General features: G+C 39.0%; 1 protein-coding gene across 1 annotated transcript in view; it reads left to right on the forward strand.

Annotated features, from left to right (window-relative positions):
- LOC308559674 (titin-like) overlaps nucleotides 1-27,916 on the forward strand; it is a 269,782-nt gene that overhangs the window by 20,175 nt on the left and 221,691 nt on the right. Inside the window, 31 exon segments of the mRNA XM_081142718.1 lie at nucleotides 826-1,119; nucleotides 1,222-1,344; nucleotides 2,545-2,823; nucleotides 3,341-3,406; nucleotides 4,122-4,380; nucleotides 4,620-4,683; nucleotides 5,125-5,340; nucleotides 6,018-6,160; nucleotides 7,139-7,344; nucleotides 7,885-8,118; nucleotides 8,226-8,470; nucleotides 9,366-9,622; nucleotides 9,741-9,905; nucleotides 10,006-10,174; nucleotides 10,289-11,982; nucleotides 12,124-12,405; nucleotides 12,809-13,075; nucleotides 13,173-13,445; nucleotides 13,558-13,821; nucleotides 13,916-14,176; nucleotides 15,807-16,067; nucleotides 16,595-16,858; nucleotides 16,951-17,211; nucleotides 17,333-17,593; nucleotides 17,953-18,213; nucleotides 18,722-18,863; nucleotides 18,950-19,115; nucleotides 20,238-20,469; nucleotides 22,001-22,285; nucleotides 22,483-22,608; nucleotides 27,315-27,503. Coding sequence (XP_080998844.1) covers nucleotides 826-1,119; nucleotides 1,222-1,344; nucleotides 2,545-2,823; nucleotides 3,341-3,406; nucleotides 4,122-4,380; nucleotides 4,620-4,683; nucleotides 5,125-5,340; nucleotides 6,018-6,160; nucleotides 7,139-7,344; nucleotides 7,885-8,118; nucleotides 8,226-8,470; nucleotides 9,366-9,622; nucleotides 9,741-9,905; nucleotides 10,006-10,174; nucleotides 10,289-11,982; nucleotides 12,124-12,405; nucleotides 12,809-13,075; nucleotides 13,173-13,445; nucleotides 13,558-13,821; nucleotides 13,916-14,176; nucleotides 15,807-16,067; nucleotides 16,595-16,858; nucleotides 16,951-17,211; nucleotides 17,333-17,593; nucleotides 17,953-18,213; nucleotides 18,722-18,863; nucleotides 18,950-19,115; nucleotides 20,238-20,469; nucleotides 22,001-22,285; nucleotides 22,483-22,608; nucleotides 27,315-27,503 — 8,209 coding nt within the window.

Below are 27,916 nucleotides of genomic sequence, written 5' to 3' on the forward strand. Positions count from 1 at the left end.
TGCAAACCGTGTTCCCATTTATGTTAATCAAATTGATGGAAATGAGGAAACATCATTTCTGCTTCCTTCTTCCCATTAATTCCCAGTAATAATGAAAGTAAATTGAAATTCTCTGGGAAAGTTTATTTTCTTAAATACAAACATGGTAACACTTTTTCGTGTTTATCACAATATCTTCATTTGTGTCTTTTAAGAGAGAGATTTTCTTATAGATTAAAACATTATTATCCCTACAGAATCATAAGTAAATGTGCTTCTCTTTGTGTTCATGAGCTTTCGTGTTATCTCAAATTTGCATGCAACTGTGCAGTTGTACAACTGTGCAGGCACTGATTTTTCTGGATGGGTCTATGATGGCATTTGAATATGTTTTTGTCGTCACTGTCATTGTGTCAACGTGAGACTAAATGAGAAGATAATAAAAAGAATCAATGAAGATAATCAGCCCCAAAGTTCTGATTTGTCAAGTGCTAATTGACTGCCTCAGACATAATGCTTGAAAACCTCAAAATCTTCTTATTATTTTATATACATGTTGTGTTGTCCTATGTTGTGTGTGATTTAATGTCTAGCCTAAATAAGCAAGTGTGTACAGAGTGTATCTCACTAGATGTCCATACATTATAATAATCAATGAAATATTAAGTTCTTAAATGCATTTATGAGTTATATTTCTGGAGACATTAACATAGCTATATAGCATGGGTGCCATCTGACTATTGTGCCGTTAGACATTTGTCTGTTCTTGATGACTATCCTAAGGAGGAGGTGGCCCACCCTGACTTTGACATGACTGTGTATTAATTCTGGAAACTTTGTTTCCAGATGGATGCTGGGAAAAAGGCAGAAGCTGTAGCAACAGTGGTTGCTGCAGTAGACCAGGCCCGTGTCAGAGAGCCCAGAGAGCCCGGGCATGTCGAAGAATCATATGCTCAGCAGACTACTTTAGAGTATGGATATAAGGAGCATGTTTCCACCACAAAGGTAGCTGAGCAACCCCAGCGTCCGGCCTCGGAGCCCCATGTTGTCCCTAAAGCAGTCAAGCCTAGAGTGATCCAAGCTCCTTCTGAGACTCATATCACAACTACTGACCAAATGGAAATGCATATATCATCACAGGTGAGTCTGTACTTGCTGCTTTTTTGATACCATGGGAAAGAAAACTTAAGTGCTGGGATCATCTGGTGAACAGTAATGTCACTGAGTTCCATTTCAATGCAGATCAAGAAAACTACAGATGTAACGACTGAAAGATTAGTCCATGTGGATAAACGCCCTCGCACAGCAAGCCCTCATTTTACTGTTTCAAAGATTTCTGTTCCCAAGACAGAACCTGGATATGAGGTAAGAAGTTAAAGCACATGACGAAGAAATGTTTGGCTCAGGGGAACTAAGTATCTAATGTGTGATGTAGAGTTATCTTTGGTATAGGCCAATGTGGCCTCTTTTTGGTAGGTAGTGTCTGTTTGCATTCATAGTGTACTCAGGGCCCCTAAAGTTTGGTTTCTGACACTTGCCCTGCAGGGTGAGCCTGGAATAGCAGGTGATTATCTCACAGCTCTGAAGAGACACAAATCCATGCAGGCTTCTCTGTGTTTCACATTTTGTAATTACACTATTACTGCTCCATATGCCCTGAGACATTTTAGAGTAGCGTAACTGAGAATGTGTATCGATACTAAAGACAGGTACAGAGAAATCATATAGTTCTACCCTCGGCATAGCAAGATGGAGAAGTGGAATTGTGTGTGGTTTGCTTGGACTGTGGAGTCAAACAGGCCTGAACTAGTGTCCTGGCTCTGCCCCTTAGTTGGTCTGTCATCGGGGCAAGTTAATACATGTGAAATCCTTTGTGAGTTGACAACACATGCTAACCTTCAATATTTGTCACTTCTGTTCTTATTATACACATCCAAGACACAGAACCCAAATCTTGTATGCTTTCAAAGAATTGTAAGGTACATTTGATGCTCTGTTTAGAATAGTCTCAAATTACTATTGAAACCAAATCTTCATAGACAGCAACCGAATACAAACAGTAAGGAAGCCTCCCAATCACTTTTCTGAATATCTCCATTGTCACCTTTCCAACAGATTTATGGCTGAAACCTAAATGTGCTACTTTAAAGTAGTTCTTAGGAATTTACCAAGTATTTTAATAATTTCTTGACTTTGAATAGTTCACTGTGGTATTTTCAAAAGCAGCATTGGGGTGATTACGTGAAAATTCATGACCGAGCTGTAAAAGACCCTCTGTTCCTTTATGTTAACAGTGTCAAATAAGGCGTTCTTGATACAACTATTTAAGAAAGATATTTTCAATATGTTTTACAAAGTGGCAGGAATGACAATGAGCTTTATAACTGGCTTATCTCTAACTGACTTTTCACTAACTCTAAAGTGATAATGAGAACATTTAAAAAATGGGCCACATAGAAAATAGACTCAGACTCACAACAGGAATCCTAGTGGCGAAGCACTTCTGAATGACAACTCGGATGACAGTTAAGTGACTTTATTTTCTGACTCCCATTTCCATTTAAGGCATCAATAGCCGGTAGCGCTATTGCCACGTTACAAAAAGAGTTGTCAGCCACATCTTCTCAGAAGATTACCAAATCGGTGAAGGCACCCACTGTGAAGCCTGGTGAGACTAGAGTGAGAGCAGAGCCCACCCCCTCACCCCAGTTCCCCTTCGCTGACACACCCGAGACTTACAAGAGTCAAGCTGGCATTGAAGTGAAAAAGGAAGTAGGGGTGAGCATCACTGATGGCACAGTCCGTGAAGAGCGCTTCGAAGTACTCCACGGGCGTGAAGCCAAGGTTGGTCCCTGGGTTGCATGGTGTGTCTTGATCCATCTCTGTGAATCATAGCCAGACACTCAGCACTTTGCACTACAGAAGTAGTCAGCCAGGCGTCCTGCCTTTCTCCGTTACTAGGCTCAAACTTAATTATAGTGGGTCAGAGCTCGTTTTCTCAACTTATTTATTACGATTATTTTTTAATCCTCACCTGAGGATATTTTATCCATTGATTTTTAGAGAGTGGAAGGAAGGGGGAAGAGGGGGAAAAAGAGAGAAACATCAATGTGAGAGAGCCACATCAATTGGTTGCCTCCCACAGGCACCCCGACAAGGGTGGGTAACCTGCAACCCAGGTAAGTGCCCTTGACTGGGAGTGGAACCTGTGACGCTGTGGTTCTCAGACTGATGCTTTAACCACTTAGCAACACCAGCCAGGGCTCTCAACTTATTTTTATAATTTTGCATGAGCTAAGCATTTATGAGATGTCTCATAATTTCATGGGCATTTTATAAACATCCTTTGTAAAAATCGTAGGTAACAGAAAAAGCAAGAGTACCTGCACCTGCTGAAATCCCCGTTACTCCACCAACTTTGGTCTCGGTGAGTAAAGAAGTTGATTGTGTTGAACCATATGCATAATTTTAAAATGTGCAGAGAACAGTTCCTCAAACTGGGAAATGGCATCAGTGAGTTTACAAATGCTAACTTTAAGACCATACACTTGGCAAGAGAAAGGGGGATTCTGTGTGGCAACCATCGGTCATGTCAACAGAGTTAGTGAGTTCCTATTATGTGTAAGGCATTATTGAAAAAGTGTGGAGGCATATAAAGACAGATGTAGCCTTCTGAAATCTTTGCCTTACTGTCAGGGAAAATGTCCATAAACAAGCAAGGTAAAATACAGGCGGTGGTAAGAACTCCTCAGAGGAAGGGTAAAGAGGAAGGGTCAACTACTTAGACTTGGGGAGAGCATGGGAAGCTCTGTCGGAGGGGCGGCATTTGCTGCTGAGCCTTCGGGCTTTGTTAGGATTTGACTGTGTGAGAATCACAGAGGGTACCGAGTCACCCCGTTATGTGGCATTACTACAGTCCCACCTCCCCAATTTGGAAATGCCTTGCATTTACTTCAACTTGGGGATATTCCAGTTTCCAAAGGATTCTCTTTACTAATATTTCTAGAGCCCTGATCTTAAAAAACTGCTTTGTGGCCGTTAGAAGGTACAAGTTCAAAGCCCCACACTTGCTGTAACATGCAGAGGTGATTGATGGAAGCGCACACGTACTAGTGTTATATTCCTTTTCCTTCTCTCTTCAGGGCTTAAAAAACGTGACTGTCATAGAAGGTGAATCCGTCACCTTGGAGTGCCACATCTCTGGATACCCGTCACCCAAAGTGACATGGTACAGAGAAGACTACCAAATAGAAAGCTCCATTGATTTCCAGATAACCTTCCAGAGCGGAATCGCTCGTCTTATGATTCGAGAAGCCTTTGCCGAGGACAGCGGGCGATTCACTTGCAGCGCTGTGAATGAGGCCGGGACTGTCAGCACGTCCTGCTACCTGGCTGTGCAGGGTGGGTGGCACACTCCCCCGTCCTCCCGCGCACACCGTCACTCTCACTCGCCACCCCCAGTTCACACTTCCTTCCACGATTCGGCTTCTGCACACCTCCCAATGGTGTCCCCTGTTGGAAATAGGGCGGGTGGGGCGGGGGTAGGTTATAGAGTCAACTTACTCATCAGGCTAAGCAAGGGTCACTAACAAAATGGACTAAATGCCTGACTTAAATGAGAAAATTCTGTCTTTTTCCAGTATCAGAAGAGTTTGAAAAAGAAACCACAGCCGTGACTGAGAAATACACCACAGAAGAGAAACGGTAAAACATCCTTTTGTTAACAAGCTTTTGTTCTAGTTGACCTTTGAACAAGACGGATTTGAACTACGTGGGTTCATTTACACGTGGGCTTTTTAAAAATAAATACAGTCAGCCTTCGTGTGTGTCAGGTTTTGCATCTGAGGATTCAACCAACCGGGGATGGAAAACAGCATTTTCACATTCCCAGCCACAGATCCCCGACGGTGAATTAAAGTTCTGCTTTTGATCTGTGGTTGGTTGCCTCTGCGAGTTTGAAACCCACGGATGGGAAAGGCTGACTCTAGAGCCAAAGGGTATATGTGGATTTTTGACTGTACAGTGGTGTCAGTGCCCCTAACCCCCACTTTGTTCAAGAGTCAACCGTACAGTTTTGATTTTTCAGTCCCTTTAGTATTGGCAACTTGCAATCCAGAAGCTCATGAGAGGGAATTCTCTCCCCAGCTTCGTGGAGTCAAGAGACGTGGTGATGACTGACACCAGCATTGTGGAGGAACGAGCAGAGCCCGGAGAACCCGCTGCGCCTTTCTTCATTTCAAAGCCGGTGGTCCAGAAACTGGTGGAAGGCGGGAGCGTTGTGTTTGAATGCCAGGTTGGCGGCAACCCAAAGCCCCATGTTTACTGGAAGAAATCTGGGGTTCCTCTAACCACTGGATACAGGTATTTTGATAGCTGAATGATAGAGTCCTCTGTGATCTGCATGATATGTATATGGAGCCTAGAGAGAAGCAGGATATTCTTATAACACCATTCCCTAGAGGTAGGGTCTTTCATTATGGAGCCTTCCTTGTGGGTTTTCATGTGTTTGTACAGTTCTTACTGAGAAACAAAGCCATGTGACAAAGTGAATAGAAGTTATAGTCCTTATATTCTAGCTTGATTCATTTATAGTGCTAGCAAAATAGAGAAAATGTGTATTTTTACACACACACATTTTCCCAGAAAGAATCTGAGACAACTTTTAACAAAAACACATAATTAAGTCACTAAAAGATAAAAGAAGAATAAGGGTTATGTAATGAAGAAGAAAGTTAGTTATGCATGAAAATCAGTGCTAATACATTTGCTGCAATTAAATATATTTGCAGCCACTTATTTCCATATATATGATTCTAGTAGTACCATATTTTATTATTTATTTTAAAGAATATTCACAACTTTTAACTTGTCCATGTATTTTCCTCCATCTTCGGCAATCTGATAGTTATTTTCCATGGTAGAGCTTAGTCATATGTCTAGGATCATTGAATTTTATACCACAGATCCACACAAGGGTTATTGTAGCCATGTAAGGGTTATTATATGACTGAATTTTTTGTTTGTTTATTTTCATAAAGATATAAAGTGATTTACAACAAACAAACCGGGGAATGCAAACTGGTGATTTCAATGACTTTGGCGGATGATGCTGGAGAATATACTATTGTTATTCGTAATAAGCATGGAGAAACATCTGCATCTGCCTCCTTGCTCAGAGAAGGTCAGTGCAACTCTAACTAGCACCTGTCTGCATGATGAGAACACAAATGCGTGGAGGTAGCAGTGCTGTGTGTTTGTCAAAAAGCCTGTTGCAGTAGCCTGGTTCTGATACTGGTTCTGTTTTAGTCGCTCCCCTTCCTGGCCTCAGCCATAATAGGAAGTGTTTCAGACCACATGGCCTCAAAAGCCATACTGCTGCTAAACTTCTAAGTTTTGAGCAATAGTTTCTACTTGGTGGCATTCATTTGGTGCATATCATGCCTTTGAAGATGCAGAGATTCTAAATCCAGTTGACTCCCAGATCCAAGCAGATAATGTCAGCGTAAGGAAGACAATGGCAAACCAGAAAGTATATACCCTGTCTCAAGGGGCAGTAGTGTCCCATGTCTAGTGTGTTGTTGCCAGGCACACTTGTACTAGGCTCCATGTTGCTAGAGTTTCTGATACTTTATAGAAAAGCCTGAAATCACAATTTTCAAAATTTATGAGTAATTTGCAAAAAGGAAATGTAATAGCATTCAGGCCAAACAAAATATATCTGTGAATCGCCATTACCTTTGCTCAGCTGTTCACATTTACAGTGGACCATCCCATGCTCTGTCTCATTTGCTCTGCACAACAGTCCTTAGAGAAAATTAAGATATTATCCCCCATTTAGCAGATAAGGCACTTAAGACCCAGAAAGGTAAATGAATTGCCAAAAGCACGCAGGAAATTAGAAAGACCTCTAGGATACATCCCAAAGGATTGACTGCTAATATAAAATTCTTTCTACAATAGTAGTGGATGGTTTGTCTTAGTATAAGTTTGGTTTTGAAATTCAATCTACTTAATATTTATTAAGCATTTTGATAGTAAAATTTGGAAAATCAGTCCTTTGATTATCAGCTTTCCTTAGTGTGGGGTTTGCCTGAATAAACAATGGGATGAAGGCTTTTACACAGAACATTAAAAATTAATGTATCTTCTTAACTCCTAGCTGATTATGACTCACTGATGAAGTCCCAGCAAGAAATGTTTTATCAGACACAAATGACTGCATTTGTCCAAGAACCTAAAGTTGGAGAAATAGCACCAGGATTTGGATACGCCGATTATGAGAAAGAGTATGAAAAAGAACAGGCCTTAATTAGGAAGAAAATGGCCAAAGATACTGTGCTGGTGAGAACTTTTGTAGAAGACCAAGTGAGTATAACAAGAATGGCCATGCAAACCATTCTATAAATTATACTTTCCTCCCCCAAATCCCCTTTTTGTTTGATATTTTCATTTTCAAGGGATGGGGTCATGTTAGAATATTATCAAAAGGTTCGTGTTCACTGTTGACAAGTTTCCTTAATCTTCATGACATGTTGCACATATGACTTTAGAAGCAGATTATATATATGCAACAAAACATGACTTTAGAAATAGGGATTATATATATGTAGAAAAAGACAAATGCTAGCATGGCAATGTTCATTACTGCCAAGATCTCTTTATCTGTATGATGAACATCCCAACTGTAACCCACACTTTCAAAATACCATTTACCTAAGATGCTGCAGCATGAACCAGCAAAGATGACTGTAATGCAGATTAAAAAAATTAAAAAAAGAGCTTCCTAAATTTTTCTTCTAGTTACAGACTTTCACCAATCCATATCTCTGAAACTAATATACTTATATAATTTCTATCAGCAAGGATATATCCTTTTAACAAGCTGTCATCTTTTTTACTACATAGGAATTCCACATTTCTTCCTTTGAAGAGAGGCTTATTAAAGAAATTGAATACAGAATAATAAAGACTACATTAGAAGAACTTCTTGAAGAGGATGGGGAGGAAAAGATGGCAGTTGACATTTCTGAATCTGAAGCTGTTGAAGCAGGATTTGATTTAAGAATCAAGAATTACAGGATTCTTGAGGGGATGGGTGTTACTTTTCATTGCAAGATGTCTGGCTATCCATTACCCAAGGTAAAATATAAACATTTATCATACTTCCATGCCACAGTAAAGATACAAATAAGTTACACTGTAATTATTTTATCTACATTTAATTCACATGTACATATTATTTGCAGATTGCATGGTACAAAGATGGCAAGCGCATCAAACATGGAGAGAGATACCAAATGGACTTCCTACCAGATGGCAGAGCTAGTCTGCGCATACCTGTTGTTCTTCCAGAAGACGAGGGAATCTATACTGCATTTGCCAGCAATATGAAAGGAAACGCAATCTGCTCTGGGAAATTGTATGTGGAGCCTGCTGCTCCACTTAGTGCTCCCATGTACATTCCCACACCAGAGCCCATGAGCAGAATCAGGTAAGACTCATAATAACTTGGGTTGATTAATATTTAAATTATTTAAAACACCAAATATCCCAGTGGTGAATTGTTATTGGGGGGGGGAGGGGGGGACAAGTGAAGGCTGAAACAGCACAGAAACCTGCCATTAGCAATACCAATAATTGCCAAGAGTTTTTATTCCTTGCCCCTGTGTGAGAGGAGCAAAGTATTTCCATTAGTGTAGCATACTATTCATCTTGCCAGTGTTATAGCCAATATAATGAAGGCTATTAGACTTATCTGACACCTGATTTTACATATATTAGCCCTAGTTTATACAATAATGCCACAATGTAAGAATTGTTATTTCTAGTTTGAAAGTGGGAACACTGAGTCCCTGCAGTCCTATGAAAACTGCCTTAGCTTATCCAGCCTGTAAGTGGAGGTGCCAGAACTTGAAGTTCAATCCAAGCCATTCTGGCTGCAATGTACAGATAGGATTTTATTTTCAAATATGATTTTTGTGTTTTTCCTCCTGTTGGGTAAAGAAGTATGTCAGTCTTTTTTCATATGCATTGGTTTATTTAAACAACATTTGTTGAGATATTTTGGTAGTGGAATAAAAAAGATTTGGTGACTAATTAAATCAAGGTGGTGAGAGAAAGACAGTATTAAGGATCCTTCCAAGATTCTGAGTCCCTGGGTACCTGAGTGTTAGGTGACTACTGAGTGAATTGAGGATATATGAAAAATAGAGTTTGGGGGGTTCTAATAACATATTCCATTTTGGATCCTAGAGTGTTTGAGGTGCCTTCTGCAACATACAAGAAGCAAATTATAAAATAACACCGATGAACAAGAAATAAAGTTTATTTATTTTGCTGAGTTTTCTCTATGCCTCATGACAATATTGTTTTCCTTTGTTTTTCAGATCTGTCTCTCCGCGTTCAGTGAGCAGGTCTCCTATACGCATGTCTCCTGCACGGATGTCCCCTGCACGGATGTCCCCTGCACGGATGTCCCCTGGACGTAGGCTGGAGGAAACAGATGAGTCACAACTCGAGAGACTGTATAAGCCAGTCTTTGTGTTAAAACCTGCTTCTTTCAAATGTTTAGAAGGGCAAACTGCCAGATTTGACCTAAAGGTTGTGGGTAGACCTATGCCAGAGACCTTCTGGTTTCATAATGGTAAGTATGATAACTTTTTACTCACAAGTTATTAAACCCCAAAATAAGCTTATGTGTGTCCAATAATTTAAAAAAATATTTTAACATTCTGCTTTCTTTTTTACTCATTTTTTTACAGGCCAGCAAGTTATCAACGATTATACCCATAAAGTAGTCATTAAAGAAGATGGTACCCAATCTCTGATTATTGTGCCGACAGCACCCAGTGATTCTGGGGAATGGACTGTGATTGCCCAAAACAGGGCAGGCAAATCTTCAATTTCAGTGACTTTAACTGTGGAAGGTATTTGCTTTTAAAATTAAAAAGGAATTTCCTTATCACTGGGGTTATAAACAGGCATTTCAGCCCTGTTCACTCTAAATCATGACCTCTCTTTTTTCAGCCGTGGAACATCAGGTTAAACCAGTGTTTGTGGAAAAACTGAAAAATGTCAATGTAAAGGAAGGTTCCCGGCTTGAAATGAAAGTCAGAGCGACGGGTAACCCTAACCCTGACATTGTATGGTTGAAAAACAGTGAAATCATTGTACCTCATAAATATCCAAAAATCAGGTAAATTTGTTTGGGAATAATATAACTAAGACCATTCTGCAAATTCATTAACCAAGGAAGCAACAACTACCTTTGTATTGATGATTTTTTTACCTTTTTTTTTTTTTTTTTTAGAATTGAAGGAACCAAGGGAGAAGCTGCCCTTAAAATAGATTCCACTGTCAGCCAAGATTCTGCCTGGTATACTGCAACTGCTATTAACAAGGCTGGCCGAGACACTACCAGATGCAAAGTAAATGTTGAAGTTGAGTTTGCAGAACCTGAACCAGAGAGAAGATTAATCATCCCACGAGGGACATATAGAGCAAAGGAAATTGCAGCCCCAGAACTGGAGCCTTTGCATTTGCGATATGGTCAAGAACAGTGGGAGGAGGGTGACCTGTACGACAAAGAGAAACAACAGAAACCATTTTTTAAGAAAAAACTCACTTCCTTAAGGCTCAAGCGCTTTGGGCCTGCCCACTTTGAATGTAGGCTAACACCAATTGGTGACCCAACGATGGTGGTGGAATGGCTCCATGATGGAAAGCCACTTGAAGCAGCCAACAGGCTTCGTATGATCAATGAATTTGGGTATTGCAGCCTTGATTACGGAGTTGCGTATTCTAGAGACAGTGGCATTATTACTTGCAGAGCCACTAACAAATACGGAACAGATCACACATCTGCTACCCTTATTGTAAAAGATGAGAAAAGTCTTGTGGAAGAAACTCAGTTGCCTGAGGGCAGGAAAGGCTTACAGAGAATTGAAGAATTAGAGAGGATGGCTCATGAAGGTGCACTTACAGGTGTAACGACAGATCAAAAGGAGAAGCAAAAGCCAGACATCGTCTTGTTCCCAGAGCCAGTAAGGGTACTTGAAGGGGAGACAGCAAGATTCCGTTGCCGAGTGACAGGTTACCCTCATCCCAAAGTCAACTGGTACCTCAATGGACAGCTCATCCGCAAAAGTAAAAGGTTCAGAGTTCGCTATGATGGCATTCATTATCTGGACATTGTGGACTGCAAATCTTATGATACAGGTGAAGTCAAAGTCACCGCAGAAAATCCTGAAGGTGTCACAGAGCATAAAGTGAAACTTGAGATCCAACAGAGGGAAGATTTTAGGTCTGTCCTTAGGCGAGCCCCTGAACCAAAGCCTGAGTTTCATATACATGAGCCTGGAAAGCTTCAGTTTGAGGTACAAAAAGTAGATAGGCCTGTTGACACCACCGAAGCCAAGGAAATTGTGAAGTTGAAAAGGGCTGAGAGAATTACCCATGAAAAGGTTCCTGAAGAATCAGAAGAGCTGCGCAGTAAATTCAAGCGCAGAACAGAGGAAGGATATTACGAAGCCATTACTGCTGTGGAGCTCAAATCTCGTAAAAAGGATGAGTCCTATGAAGAGCTCCTTAAGAAGACAAAAGATGAACTTCTCCACTGGACCAAAGAGCTAACTGAAGAGGAGAAGAAAGCCCTTGTTGAAGAAGGCAAAATCACTATTCCAACTTTTAAACCTGATAGAATTGAACTAAGTCCTAGTATGGAGGCCCCCAAAATCTTTGAAAGAATCCAAAGCCAAACAGTGGGCCAGGGATCTGATGCACACTTCCGGGTCAGAGTCGTGGGGAAACCAGATCCTGAATGTGAATGGTACAAAAACGGTGTCAAGATCGAACGCTCTGACCGAGTCTACTGGTACTGGCCCGAAGACAATGTTTGTGAACTGGTCATAAGAGATGTGACCACTGAAGACTCTGCCAGCATCATGGTAAAAGCCATCAATATAGCTGGGGAAACCTCAAGCCACGCATTCTTACTTGTCCAAGGTAATTCAAATTCATTTGATGGATCTGTCTCTATTTATCCATGAATATTCAGTAGTGTGTTTCTTTTTATTTTGTTTTCCCATTATTCTAACTGGAAATTTAAATTTAATACAATGTGCTTCTATTTTCTTTTTCTTGTAGCCAAGCAATTGATCACTTTCATCCAGGAATTACAAGACGTTGTTGCTAAGGAAAAAGACACCATGGCAACCTTTGAATGTGAAACTTCAGAGCCATTTGTCAAAGTGAAATGGTATAAAGATGGTGTGGAGATTCATTCGGGAGATAAATATAGGATGCACTCTGACAGGAAGGTTCACTTCCTTTCCGTTCTGACCATTGACACAGCTGATGCTGAAGACTACAGCTGTGTGCTTGTGGAAGATGAAAATGTGAAAACAACTGCCAGACTTACTGTTGAAGGTACCAGACAATTCTGTCAGTGTTTACTTAAGTCATAAAGTCGCCCTTAATGCCTGATAAAATTAGCAGTGCAATTTTCCCTTCATAAAAAGAATTAGTTGGGAATTGGATATAAGCTCTGTAGAAAGAATCATGAATTTATACTATTACTTAAGAACGTTGACAATTTGGATTTCTAAAGAGCGAGGTTTTATGTCTTGTTTTTAAATATTTTCATGGAAAAATAAATCTGTGGTTTAAAAAATAATTTAATAATTTAAGTAATTCCTTTTTATTGAATATTTCTATCAGCAGTAGATATTAAGAATACTCATGACACTATGGAACAGATAAGAAGTATACAAGGAATGTTCTCCATGCTAACTCTCCAGAGAAATTAACTTCTTTTTATCTTATGCCTCAGGTGCAGTTATTGAATTTGTAAAAGAACTTGAGGACATAGAAGTTCCAGAATCATTCTCAGGAGAGTTAGAGTGCATTATATCCCCAGAAAATATAGAAGGCAAATGGTATCACAATGATGTGGAGCTTAAATCTAATGGCAAATACTCAATTACATCTCGCCGTGGACGGCAGAACCTTACTGTCAAGGATGTGGCCAAAGAGGACCAGGGAGAATACAGCTTTGTTGTTGACGGGAAAAAGACCACCTGTAAACTAAAGATGAAACGTAAGTCTTCCCATTCCTATTGGTCTGTAGTGAGCATCATTATGGTTTATTGACAAACAATGATCATAAAATTCCTTTTCCTCCCCATATTTCACAGCCCGTCCCATTGCTATCCTACAAGGACTTAGTGATCAAAAAGTCTGTGAAGGTGACATTGTTCAGCTCGAAGTTAAAGTCTCCTTAGAAAACGTGGAAGGCGTCTGGATGAAAGATGGCCAAGAAGTGCAGCCCAGTGACAGGGTTCACGTTGTGATAGACAAACAGTCACACATGCTGCTCATTGAAGACATGACCAAGGAGGATGCTGGAAATTACTCCTTCACCATTCCAGCCCTTGAAATGTCAACCAGTGGGCGCGTCTCTGTCTATAGTGAGTGAAACTTACATGGTTTTATGTGTACATTGTTAAGTGAGGTAGGGAGCATTAATGAACATACATTCAGATTCATAAACATTTTATTTGTGTGTTTGTGGTTTTCCAGGTGTTGATGTGATAACACCTCTAAAGGATGTTAACGTGCTTGAGGGTACCAAGGCTGTTCTCGAATGTAAGGTCTCTGTCCCTGATGTGACTTCTGTTAAATGGTATTTAAATGATGAACAAATCAAGCCCGATGATCGCGTACAAGCCATTGTCAAAGGCACTAAGCAGCGACTAGTGATTAACCGGACCCATGCTTCAGATGAAGGACCTTACACGCTGATGGTTGGCAGAGTTGAAACCAGCTGCAATCTCTCTGTAGAAAGTAAGGATTCTTCCATTTAACTTAGCATAATTTTAAGCATTCTGTGTTCACAGTGTAATAATAACCAAGTCACATTATTTTCTCTTTTCCCCAGAAATTAAAATTATAAGAGGTCTTAATGACCTTACCAGTACAGAAACCCAAAATGTGGTCCTTGAAGTTGAGCTGTCCCACTCAGGAATTGATGTCTTGTGGAAATTTAAAGACAAGGAAATCAAACCCAGTTCTAAATATAAAATTGAAGCTCATGGAAAAATATATAAGTTGACAGTTCAAAATATGATGAAAGATGATGAAGGAGAATATACATTTTATGCTGGAGAAAATATGACATCTGGAAAACTTACTGTGGCAGGTTGGTCCGTTCATCACTTAACCTAAGTTCATATGTGGGACAGTTGTTTAAACATAAGAAGTTGTTGCTCATTTCCTTCTGATTTCCCACCACTTTCTTGCTTCCATGATTCTGCTTATGCTCTTCTCAAAGCCAGTAGTCACAACCTCACTAAATTCCGAATATTCTTCCAGGGAGAACTACCTTAAATGCTTTCTCCATTGTGGAGCCTTCCTTAATCTCCCCATTTGTAGAAGGTCTTACTCTTCCAACCTCAGGATCGCTTTATGTGTGTCTTTTATGGTCCTTACCACATACTTGTCTTCTCATTTCTTCTTCTTACACCAGAGCATAAGCTCTCAGAACATGAAATTGCTTCTTTATTTTCTTTGTGTACTCCAATATGTTACACATGAAAGATGATCATAAATGTTGAATTGAGTTTTATTTAAACTTTCCTACTCTAAAGATGTATTTCTTTTTTAATCACTTTTGTTTCTTTCATACTTTTTATGAACCCAGTGAATATTTAAAAAATATAACTCAATGTATCTGTCTATCTTTTTCTTATGACATGAAGTAGACTATTTTCATTCAGCAGAAATCCTTAGCTTTAAAATGAAAAATCAAAAGTATAAGCCAGTTGTCAGGAAAAAACTAGATGTCATTAATTTGGTTTGTTACAATTGAGCAATTAAGTATTGAGGAGGTGGGATATTATATTGAGATTAAATTGTGCTGTCCATGACATCTAGTATATAATTATAAGTCATATGGGAATAGTGTTTATTTGGTATGAAAGTTGCATAGTTTGTACTTTATTACATTATAAGATTTTCCCAGAGATTTGAGTATGAAAAACACTTTTGAAACAAAATTTTAGGTCCTGAACTTTGATGTAATTAATATAAACTACATGTTTTTAAATGTGTGAAAACAAGAAAAAATTATGAGCCCCTATGTGATTTCACCCAATATTTTAAAACTATCTGCCATAGCCAGACATTGCTAGGAACTCAGGACACAAACTGGATAAGGCATGATATTTTGTCTCGAGGAATTCACAATTTAGAGAGAGACAGATATGTCAGCACTAACTTGCTGAAGGAATAATTATTTCTGCCAGTGGATGATGGTACTGGAGGCAATGGGGAGAAACTTCATAGGAGAGATGACATTTGTCAAAACAGTGATTTTTATTATATAAGAATCCCTAATGTTATAGAAACATTGATGACTTGGACATTTTATTTCACAATTTTTTTCCAATCTAATATCGGACATATTCCCAGGAGATAATGCTTCAGGAGACTGAGCAGAATGCTTCTGAGGAAGGGGGAGTTGCATTGGACGTCCATGGGGTGTGCTGCGCAGCATGGTTCTCAGGATCCCATATTAACTTGACAGTTGCCTTTACTTTGCAAACACCTTTCTGATTCCAGTATTTTCCCTGTTTATCAGTCTGCATCCTTCGCAGAGGGGTTTCTGTGATACCTTTTTAATAATGGTTAAAATAATTGTATTAGACATTTCATGATGTTCAAATTCATTTTAAAAGCTGATATTTTAAATTCGTTAAGTCCAAAGATTCCGTTATTGTATTTTTAAATATTTTTAAAGGACTCACACTTGTGCTTCTCTTGTTCCAAAGGCGGGGCCATCTCTAAGCCACTCACAGACCAGACTGTCGCCGAGTCTCAGGAAGCAGTGTTTGAATGTGAAGTTGCCAACCCTGATTCCGAAGGCGAGTGGCTGAAGGATGGCAAACATCTGCCGCTAAGTAACAACATCAGAAGTGAATCTGATGGCCACAAACGGAGGCTTATCATTGCTTCCACCAAATTAGATGACATTGGAGAATATACCTACAAAGTGGCCACCTCTAAAACATCGGCTAATCTCAAAGTTGAAGGTCCGTGATACAATAACAGAATTATCATTTCAAATCACATTGCATTCTTGACAGTTACCATTTTAAAAGTAAAATAGTGTAACCATTTTGGATGCCATAAGTCTTTATTTCATAAAACCCTTAAGAACTCTCTAAGCTTTCTTTCTGAACCATATACCGCAAGATTCAAAACTATAAGATTTTTGTGGGAAGAAGCATTTCATAGGTTCCAGCTCTGGGGAGCAGCTAACTTAGATGCTGTCATTCACCATTGCTCTTCCACTCTTCTCCAATCAGTCTGTTAAGCTGTTAGTATATGGTTCTGCAAATTTCTCCCCATTCAAGTATAGAAGAATTATTGCATAATGTATATTTCAAACTGGATCCCAGATTTTCCTAAATAATCTCAAGGTGTCTTTTAAAGCAGACATGCTGCATAACACAAATTGTTTTATAAGCATTCATTTGCAAGACAACCAGGTAATGATCTTATTCAGGACTTCTTTTATTATCCTTATTTTCTAAACCAAACATAAATTTGTCTTCAGCCGTCAAAGTTAAGAAGACGCTGAAGAACCTCACAGTGACAGAGACGCAAGACGCTGTTTTCACGATTGAGCTAACACACCCTAATGTGAAAGGTATCCAGTGGATCAAAAACGGGGTTGTGCTGGAATCCAACGACAAGTATGATATCTCAGTCAAAGGAACAGTTTACTCTCTGAGAATTAAAAACTGTGCCATGGTGGATGAGTCTGTTTATGGCTTCAAGCTTGGAAAGCTGGGAGCCAGTGCCAGACTGCACGTTGAGAGTAAGTTGACTTAGAAACACTTTGCAAGTTGCTAACTCATGGTTACTATTACATTAACCATTTCACTGAATCACTTCAACTTTCCTTATTAGCTGTCAAGATCATTAAAAAGCCAAAGGATGTGACTGCCTTGGAAAATGCCACCGTTGCCTTTGAAGTTAGTGTTTCCCATGACACGGTTCCGGTGAAATGGTTCCACAAGAATGTGGAGATTAAGCCGAGTGACAAACACAGACTAGTCTCAGAAAGGAAGGTCCACAAGCTGATGCTACAGCACATTGCCCCCTCGGACGCTGGGGAATATACAGCTGTGGTGGGACAGCTGGAATGCAAAGCTAAGCTCTTTGTGGAGAGTAAGTATTAGGCAGCCCGGTAGCATGTCCCTGGATGATCACCATGCATTCCTTTGCCTGTTTGAGTCATCTACTTGTGAAATAAAATATATTAACTGAAGTACTTTCTGATTTTTCCAAGCATTACATATTACAAAAACCATGAAGAGCATTGAGGTGCCTGAGACCAGAACGGCCTCCTTTGAATGCGAGGTATCCCACTTCAACGTCCCCGCCATGTGGCTGAAGAATGGTGTGGAGATTGAGATGAGTGAGAAGTTCAAGATAGTGGTGCAGGGAAAACTCCACCAGCTGATGATCATGAACACCAGCACAGAGGACTCGGCAGAATACACATTTGTCTGTGGCAATGACCAAGTCAGTGCCACCTTGAAAGTGACCCGTAAGTAAAAAAAGATTAAAAATATGTGGAATATCCAGTAGATTCATTGTTATTCCATATGCTACATGTTTCCTTCTTGATCATTTAGTCCACTGAAAAATCCTTGATTGAAAGGTCTACTGAGACTTCACACTGAGTTAGGCACTAGTATCTTCACCCAGATAAATTTTTCCAATCAGAGTAACATTGTAAGGCTCCCTGTAAAGATGCTCCAGTGTCTGTCGCTTGCTGTTTCTGTTTCTCTATCACTTGACATTGTCCTGTAGAGATAGGGGCACCTGAAAGGTATCATAGCTCATATCTGTGAACTGTCATCACTTTACCAGACATACCAAATGTCTTTCCTTCCCGTTTTGCAGCAATCATGATCACATCCATGCTGAAGGACATCAATGCTGAAGAAAAAGACACAATTACCTTTGAGGTGACAGTGAACCATGAAGGCATCTCCTACAAATGGTTAAAGAATGGTGTGGAAATCAAATCAACGGACAGGTGCCAGATGAGAACCAAAAAGCTCACCCACTCCCTGAATATCAGGAACGTCCACTTTGGGGATGCTGCTGATTACACCTTTGTGGCTGGAAAAGCTACGTCGACAGCCACCCTTTATGTGGAAGGTATGGCTTTATAGATGCCATGTCCATAAAAATAATGCCAAACACACTGTAGAAAATGTTAGTGCGTAAATTGATGAATGGATACATTGTGGTATATCCATGCTATGGAATATTATCCAGCAATAAAAATGAAGTACTCATATATACTACAGCATAGGTAAACCCTGGAAACTTTATGCTGAGTGAAAAAGCCAGTCATAAAGGATTAGATTTTGTATGATTCCATTTACATGAAATCTTCAGAATACACACATCTGTAGAGACATAAATTGGTCAAAGTCTGAGGAGGAACAGTGAGAGGGGTGTGTGGGTGAGTGAAGGATAAGAGATTCATAGTTTCCTTCTAGGGTGACAAGAAAGTTCTAAAATTGATTGTGGTGATGGTTGCACAACTCTGAATGTACTAAAAGCCATTGAATTGTATACTTAAATGGGTGAATTTTATAGTATGTGAATTATATCTTAATAAAGTTATTAAAAAGTTAATTTCGTACATGCCTTTTTCCAGCTCGTCATATAGAATTTCGGAAACACATTAAGGACATTAAGGTTCTCGAGAAGAAGCGAGCCATGTTTGAATGTGAAGTCTCTGAGCCTGACATCACTGTACAGTGGATGAAAGATGGCCAAGAACTGCAGATTATGGACAGGTCAGTTGTCTCGTCTTGCTACTTTCCAATTCCCACCTTCCTTTGAGTCATCCTACATTAAACTTCAATTTCCATTTCATCCGTAGAATACAGATACAGAAGGAGAAATACGTCCACCGCCTTCTGATCCCATCCACCCGGATGTCCGACGCTGGGCAGTACACAGTGGTGGCAGGAGGCAACATGTCCACAGCCAATCTCTTTGTAGAGGGCAGGGATGTTCGCATCCGAAGTATTAAAAAGGAGGTCCAGGTATTGTATATGTGCCATATTTTTGGAGAAATCATCAGTAGTGCATAATCCATAATTTTATATTTTAATTATTGACTTTTAAATTGTCTAGCCACAGTCTTTTAAAGAATTAAGTCAAATGATACTTACTGGCTTGGATTCTTATGCCAACATCAACTTAGTCACAGTTTCCCCTCATTTAGGGAATAAGGTGTCCTTAGCAGCTATCAAAATTCTTTAATTAACATAGCTGTGGAAACCTCACTGTCTGATACAATAAATGGCTACTTGTCAAACAGCACCAACCAGAATAAAACTAAAATTTTAATTGTGGTATTCACACATCACCTAGGATTAAAGGAATTTAGTACAAGGTAGCGTTTTCTCCAAAGCCGCCTGTTAGGGAGAGGCAGGTATGTAGGGACTTGGCTGGGAGCACTTGCTCTGAGGTCCAGGACAGAGACCAGTTTGAGCCAAGCTGGATTCCTAGCAAGGATGCACACCAAACACCATTACTGTCTACTACATGTGCAGAGCTTGCCCTCATGAGTCCCTGTCTTCCCCACAGGATATAATGGAGGTAACAAGTTAAGAGAAATCTCATTTGAGTTTAGCTTCATCACATTGCTCACCCAGGAAGAACCAGGCATTGCAGGCCTTAGGCCATGGTGGAAAGCTTTCAGCGAGGGTCAGACAACCTGGATGTGCCCTTCACCCTTTGCTGTCCAATTATGAACCTTAATTACTTTTAAAATAGTTCCTACCTAATCCATGAGGTTATTGTTTATATCACATGAAATCAAATTTAATAGTAACTTAAAAGAGCTTTATAAATAATAAAAATACACAGATGTAAAGTGTTCATTATTTTTGTTGTTACTAATTAACAAGCAAATGTTTCAGGATAAAATCATTGCCTCTTTGGGCAACCTCCTCAGTGCAGGTGTAAGCATGATTTTTGAAAAAAGAAGTCTGGGTACCATTTGCCTAAGGATAGGCAGGAAAAATTAGAATGTGCTTTAACTAGTCAAGTTATTATATCATATAGGTTCTGTATGCTCTTCAAATGGTAACTTTTAAGAACAGGTTAACTGGAAGGAAACCAGGGCTTCAGTTTTCTTTTTTATGTTGCTTCATCAAAAGGTCATTGAGAAACAACGTGCAGTTATTGAGTTTGAGGTCAATGAAGACGATGTTGATGCCCACTGGTATAAAGATGGCATTGAAATCAATTTCCAAATTCAAGAACGATATGAGTATGTTGTAGAGCGAAGAATCCACCGGATGTTTATCTCTGAGACCAGGCACAGTGATGCCGGTGAATACACCTTCGTGGCAGGAAGGAACAGGAGTTCTGTTACCCTCTATGTCAATGGTAGGTAGAGATAGTAAAATATTTTGTGGATCCACCTGCAATAACTCTTCCCCTTTAAATCATTAAAGTTCTGGTAGTTTCTGGGTGATTTCTAAAAAACCTATGGTACTCATGTGGTTACATCTGTATTTATTTTCACATTACACCTATGGAAAGGGGATGGCAGCTGTTAAAATGACTGTTAAGATGTCATTTCCAAAAAGCACCTGATGGCTAGATCTTTATTTGTTGGTCAACGCTATTGAACATACATTGCATGTAAATTATAATATACCCTCAATGGGTTTCTAGATATGGATCCTGCTCTTCTAGCTGTCTTCTCTCTGCCCTAACTGCTTAAGTACTAGCAGCACTATCAAGTGATAGGAGCATTTCCAGCCTCTAGTCTCCAGCCTGGGAGAACCCATAGGTCCTCTTTGAGACCGCAGAGAGCCTAGAGAGCCACAGGCAATGTAGAATGAGGTTATCTCTGTCCCAAGCTCTAGGACCAGGGGTTCTTACTTTGGAGGGAGAATTCCACATACTACCAAGTCCTAAGAGGAATGCCATTAAACTGTGCACTTTCCTCATTAGAAACCTTAGAGCTGAATTTCAGGCTGGCCTAGATCTGAGACTAACCTAGATACACAGAGAAAATGGCACCTGCATCCCTACCCTTCATTATCTTGGGCCATATCTGTCTGAACAAATACACCTGAGGGAGATGAAGGAACACTAGAAGTAATCTCAAGTTTCAACTGAACCATATTGCCAACATTCCCTCACTCCCTAAGAGACCAAATGGTCATAATATCCAGTTATTATTTCTATATTAGTCATGGGGAAACTGAGGCAAAGAGAAGAAAAGCAGTGTGAGAAAGTAGCTTCACAGAAGTCATTTCTCTTTATTTCTGGTTTCCATGAATTACGCAGTTCCCCTCACTCAACACTTCCATTAGCGTAACAGGAAAACTGATTTTTAAAAATAATCTACCTAATTACACTTAAGTAGATCTGAAATAACATTCATTCACTCTTTCATACTTAAAGATACATTTTACTGTACCTGTGTGTAGAGAAATGATTATGACATATACACAAATATTTATAAAACAAACAAACTTGAATGAGATGAGCCACCTTACTATGTGATTTGCCCAAATGACTTTTAAAAATAAATATCATGTGGAAGTTGTTTTAGAATTCTTCAGGGTACTGGCCATTGCTACATGCCCACCCAGACCCTAACCAGAAACAGAGGTAATCATGTTACATTGAGAAACACTTTTAGCACCTGCTGCCCCCATGAAAAATATCCAAAGTATCTTTCTAAAGAAATTCCCTCTACTTAAGGACATCATTCCAAATGTGTTTTTCCCCCCCCTCTTAGTACAAAGAATGTCCTAATATTCTGAGGCAAGTCAAGATAACACAATTCCAAAGTTTTATTTCCAGGCGCATAACCACCTGGCAACAACTTAATGTAGAGTTTCACGGGCTCTCCTAGGTTTTTGCACTTTTTCACAAGCTGTTTGTTTTCATTTACTCTCAGCTCCAGAACCACCCCAAGTTCTGCAGGAGCTCCAGCCCATTACTGTGCAATCTGGCAAGCCTGCCCGCTTCTGTGCTGTGATCTCCGGCAGACCACAGCCCAAAATTTCCTGGTACAAGGAAGAGCAGCTGCTTTCCACTGGCTTCAAGTGCAAGTTTCTCCACGATGGGCAAGAGTACACGCTTTTGCTAATTGAAGCCTTCCCGGAGGACGCAGCTGTCTACACCTGTGAAGCCAAGAATGACTATGGAGTTGCCACAACCTCAGCTTCGCTCTCAGTGGAAGGTAGGAATGTCTTGCTGCTTCTCAGCTTATCATAAAACCTAAGATACCAGCTTTTGCATTCTCCCAGTGCATTTAAAAATACAGTTTCCAACTTGGAAACTCTGAAAGTGCTCCACTGTGAGATAAATTAAGACAAATTGGCAGGCTTGGTTCTATGAGGACTCAATCATGTTAAATCTTGTGGTCCCTTTCTTTAGTTCCGGAGGTTGTGTCTCCTGATCAGGAAATGCCAGCTTACCCTCCTGCCATCGTCACCCCACTTCAGGATACTGTCACTTCTGAGGGACGGCCAGCTCGTTTCCAGTGCAGGGTTTCTGGGACAGGTAGGTTTAAAAGCAATGGCGTCATTGCTAATATTTACAAAGAATGATATGTGTGGGAGGGGAGTTTTCCCACCTTCTCCTTCATCACAAACATCTCTCATGCATAATTTAAGGTTTAATGGGATTCCTGCAGAAGACTTACTTGAATTATTGAATTAAAAATTAGATCAGTGTTTTCCAATACTGGACTGTACACCCAAAAATGATTAAGGTGGTAAATTTTGTTATGTGGTGTGTTTTTTTTACCAAAGTAAAAAAAAAAAAAAAAAATAGATTAGTGTTTTCTGGTGTTTTAAGCTTCAAAAAATTTCATGGTTTTTTTTTTTTTTTTTATGATTATAGTTGCACTTTTGTTCTTTCTTAAATATAATAGAAGTGACCATTATTATTAGATTAATTATAATAGCATTTACAAAAGATTCAAAAGAAGGGTCTTTTTGTATGTAAGACATTATTAAGTCTCTCAATTTGTGTGGAAAGGTGTATTATCCTGTAATGGTTAAAAGAAAGGTTTTATGGTCAGAGAGGCTGGATTTGAATCTTGGCTCTACTGTGTGACCTTAAGCAAATACGTGATTTCTCTGGTTCTCTTTCCCTCATGAATAAAATGAAAATAATATTGCATTCAGTCTTACAATGTACATTTCATGAGGCCAGGGATCCTGTCTTAGTACCCAGAACCTGGTGCCTGAAAAGCAATAGCTACTAGAAGGGGAGCTCCATGAGAACAAGGGGGGACCTTGATCCTAGAATAGCTCCATACATAGTAGATATTCAATAAGTAATTATTGATTAGACAAATTAATGGTTGTTGAATGATCAATACCAATTACTTAAGACAATTATCAGGATTACATTAGATAACCCAAGTCAGCACTCAGCACAGTACCCATCATATAGTAATTCCTCAATCAGTTAGGATTTTTAATTGGGGCATGCTACCCACATACAACCAACCCCTCTCCCCACCCCAGGAGTTTGACCTTGATAGAATGAGACAAAATGTTTGTAGCCATTTCAAGCCAATTATGATCGTAGACTGACCTCAGATAGGGGCAAAATAAATCAACTTCATCGAAAATGAAAATCACTCCCTTATTTACTTGGCTTTTGTATACCACCACCTAAAGGAAAATTCTGAAAGCTTGAGCATCTCATAGCACTCCTAATAAGTTTTATTGTTTTGTTTATTATGCTTTTCCCATTAGTTTATGACCCAGTATTACACTGCTGAAAGCCATTTTGCTAAACAAGTTAGTATTTCAATTGGGCTGCTATGTCCTGATGATTTCTTCCTCTGGGCTGGAGATGATAATCTAGAAACCAAATGTACTTGTTTGATTTTATGAGCATAATTAAAAGATATAATATATGCAAAGCACCTATAGGCATGGCTGGCAAGTGACTGATGCTCAATACATTAATTTTATTATAGCCATAGAGAGGAATTATATAAACATAAAAGTCTGGTACTGCGTGACCAACATGGACAAATATCATAGCCTTTGTCACTTCAAAGCATAGTATTTGAGAAATATTAAATATCAAAAAATGAGGACTAATTTTATACTGTTCTATTAACACATTAAAGAAAAATATATTTTAATATCAAATTCACTAAAACCACCCTAAATAATTTATCCATTCATTGAAGTTTTAGAAGAAAATTTTCAAATAAATATACATACATATGGATTGCCCAAAGTAGTGAAAAGTCTTAACAATATTTGTATAGTGCTTTGTACTTTATAAATCATAGTATAGTTTTGCCTTTAAGGTGTTGCAAAAATACATTTGAAGCCCTCTATGAGACTCCAATCGGGGTAGAAAGAGAAAAATCTCTATTTTTCCCCCTATATGATTGATGTCTTTAAATGTTTGAACTGACTTTATCAAGTTATTAGATTATTAACTATCTATTTTTGGTAATATTTATACACGTATACAGGTTTTAACACCCCCTTGAAAACATATTTTCTATATGACAAAAATTAAATTCATTAAATAAAATGCCCTTTTAAAAATTTCATGCCCCTAGGACTGAAAATACTTAGACAACTTCCTCTGACCATGTATTGTCTTAGGAAATTAAGTGCAATCCTGCCTTCTATAAACTGGAAAAAATTATGAGGCTTCAGAAGCTTCAGCTGCCTGTTTTTGGGACAGCAAAGCTTGCTGAAGTATGCAACATAGTCCTGAACAATCTGGTGGTTCTTTCATATGGGTAAAAATGTTGTCTATTGAAGGTATCTGGTGCCACCTACTGGTAAAAGAGCAATTTGGAAAAGTAGAATTTTAAAGCTTGCGTTTACTAGTGTTTATACTACATATGAGTCAGAATCCTTTGGAGGCTTACAGAGGTACAGCTTACTAAGTGAAGCGATCAGTATTTTTTTGTAGCAATGATGGGTGTCCATTGTTCATTTAAGCAACTATTCAGTTTTAGTCTACCAACATTTGTGTTCCTGTGATTGAGACCTTACTCTAGGTACTAGGGATGCCAAGACCTGGCTCTTGCTTTCATTAGAGCTCAATGTGAAAGTGAGGAGATGCACAGCTACATCCCAAGGTTGTTAGTGCTGTAACATCCCATGTACTTAGTGCTTTGTGTCTGGGAGACAGTCGGAGAAAAATGCATGGACTGAGCATCTAAGAATCGATAGGGTCATTGAGCACAATGGTGTTCCAGGCAGAGAAACCCATTGATAAAGTCATTTCATGTACTGGAAATGACAAGTGGTTTAAGTATGGTTGGAAGGTGATGTAATGAGTGGGCAAGAAGGCGAGGGCCAGATATTAAAGTGTTTGATATTCTCTGCTTAGGATTTTAGATTTTTTCTTGTTCACACTGAGGAGCCAGTGAAGGATTTTTAAGCTTCAGGGTACATGATCAGGTTTGCTTTTTAGAAACAATACTGTGATAGTGAAAGGAGGAATGAAGAGAGTGGTGGGTGAGACTGGAAGTAAGGGACCAGGGGACAGACTAGACAGAATGTTGACAGGGGAAGTCAGGAAAAAGAAGGGGGTGAATTGTAGAATTCAGGAGGTAGAATGAACAAGATTTAGGAACCAAATACAACAGAGTGGTGAAGTTGAGGAGCAGGGGCAGTGGGAGGGCCTCATAGAAGCCACAGAGGCCAATGACCAGCAGATAGGGCAGCCCAGACAGAAGCACCAAGTCCATTGCTGAAAGGGGCCTCACCTTTTAGTTCATTTAATTTTGGCAATTCGTGTCGGACCTGCTGCTTCACCAAAGGAAGAAGTTGTAAGAATAAGCAGAGAACCTCAAAGGGTGTGAACCAAAATCTTCATCCTTCCATTTCCATTGACAATTAAACAAACTAACTAAATAGTCATAGGATGATTGTGCATGGCCATCTTTTGGCTTGTTATTTCAGGCACTGCTGATCCCTTCCATGAGGTTAGACATTCTTGCTTTAATGACTGACTTGTACCACTGGTTTATAAAACCCTTTCAGAGGTGTATGCCATTTAATTCACACACCAATTTTATGCAATGAATAGCCCATGAATTATTTATTATGCATTTCATTTTACAAATGAGAAGACTGGTCTAGAGAGATTATATGGCACGCCTAAGATCACACAGCTGGTAAATTGTTGTGTCAGGACTCCATTTTCTACCTTTTCCTGTTATCTAAGGAAGTAAAAAGGAGAACCTATAGTTTATAAACAACTCAGTGCCATCATGGGAGGGAGGAGAACCTTCATAAACCAATATTTGCACTAAATGCAAATAAATGTGAGATGATTGGACCATTAGAAGATCCCCATGGTTGGTATTGAGATAAAGAAGTTATGTAGTGACTGTACTCCAAAAACAATATGGCTTTGATTTTGGCTTTTAAAACAAGTAACTAAATTTAAAACCACTCTTGACTTATAGGGTTATTGTTTTAATGGAAGTATAATATTTTTTAAACTGCCCATCACCTTAACCACATGAAAATGTTATTTTATCTCTGCTTTTGGGTTTTTATTTTCTATCATTTTAAGATGGTTCAATTCCTTGTGGAAATAGCTAGTTTTATTATTATTTATTATTGCTGCTACCTTGGCAAATGCCAAATATGTCTCAGATACCCAAATCCCATCACTTTCTTTTAATTTAAAAATTATTTTCAATTTAAAAATATTTCCTGTGGTGCTGAGAGCTTTTGATGCTTGTTTGTTCGTTGGTAATAAAAAAAATACAGGATTTTTTTTCTTCTTCAGCCTATTTTAGACTTTGTGGGATGTTGATCTTTGCAGCTCTCCTTTTGATTGATCTTTTTATACCTTTTCTTTGCTTCTTGTCCCAGTAGGCAGCCACAGTCCCAGATCAAACTCTTCATGATGACTGTTTCTCAGGGCTCCCTTGTTCTCAAGGTCACTGAGTGTCTCAATATCTTTCCCTGCTTCCACAGCATGACACGCAGGGGTTGTTAAAAGAATATAACTAAAATTGTAAATTTTCAAGCATGACAACCAGTCTAAAAGCTGAATTTTTCTAGAATTGTGTTTCCATCTTAAAGATGAAAAGAAATCATATAAGAGCAGATGTGGCATCCCTAAAAGAAAAGTATAATGTTATGAAGATATATGTGAAATGTAGTCAGCAGTATAATCAATATTGTGTTTGCAGGTATATTTAAAATATCCAACCTGTTTTCTGATTTAATTACCCATTTTCTTTTGCGGAACAGATCTAACAGTGTCTTGGTACAGCAAGGACAAGAAAATTAAGCCATCTCGGTTCTTTAGAATGACTCAGTTTGAAGACACTTACCAACTGGAAATTGCTGAAGCTTATCCAGAAGATGAAGGGACTTATACTTTTGTTGCTAATAATGCCGTAGGTCAAGTGTCAAGCACAGCCAATTTGAGACTAGAAGGTAGAGTAAAACAACTTTAAGAACCACATTTCAATATAGATCTAATCTCACATCAGTAACAATCACTAAAGATGTCATGTAAATCATGGTTGGTCCTATCATTCTCTTTTAATGCAACTAACTGTTTTCATGTTATATTCGATGTTCTCAATTTTCACTTAATCCTCATTATGAATCACATACCATCTTTTTTTTTTTTTTTAAATTTTGCCTGCTTTGTCTTCATAATGTTTTGTAATGTGTTGCTCTCTCATCACCAGCTTTCATGCTTTCTGATCAGCATGTATCAGAATGGGGATAAATGTACTTAAAATAGGTATATTTGTTTTCTCATTTGTCTCGGATAAAAGTTTCTTTTAAAAATTCGTTTAAATCTAAGAGTGTTACCATCCCCCCATTGTGTTCACATAATT

The sequence above is a fragment of the Miniopterus schreibersii genome, assembly GCF_964146895.1.
Source record: "Miniopterus schreibersii genome assembly, chromosome: 7".
NCBI classification, from domain to species: Eukaryota; Metazoa; Chordata; class Mammalia; order Chiroptera; family Miniopteridae; genus Miniopterus; species Miniopterus schreibersii.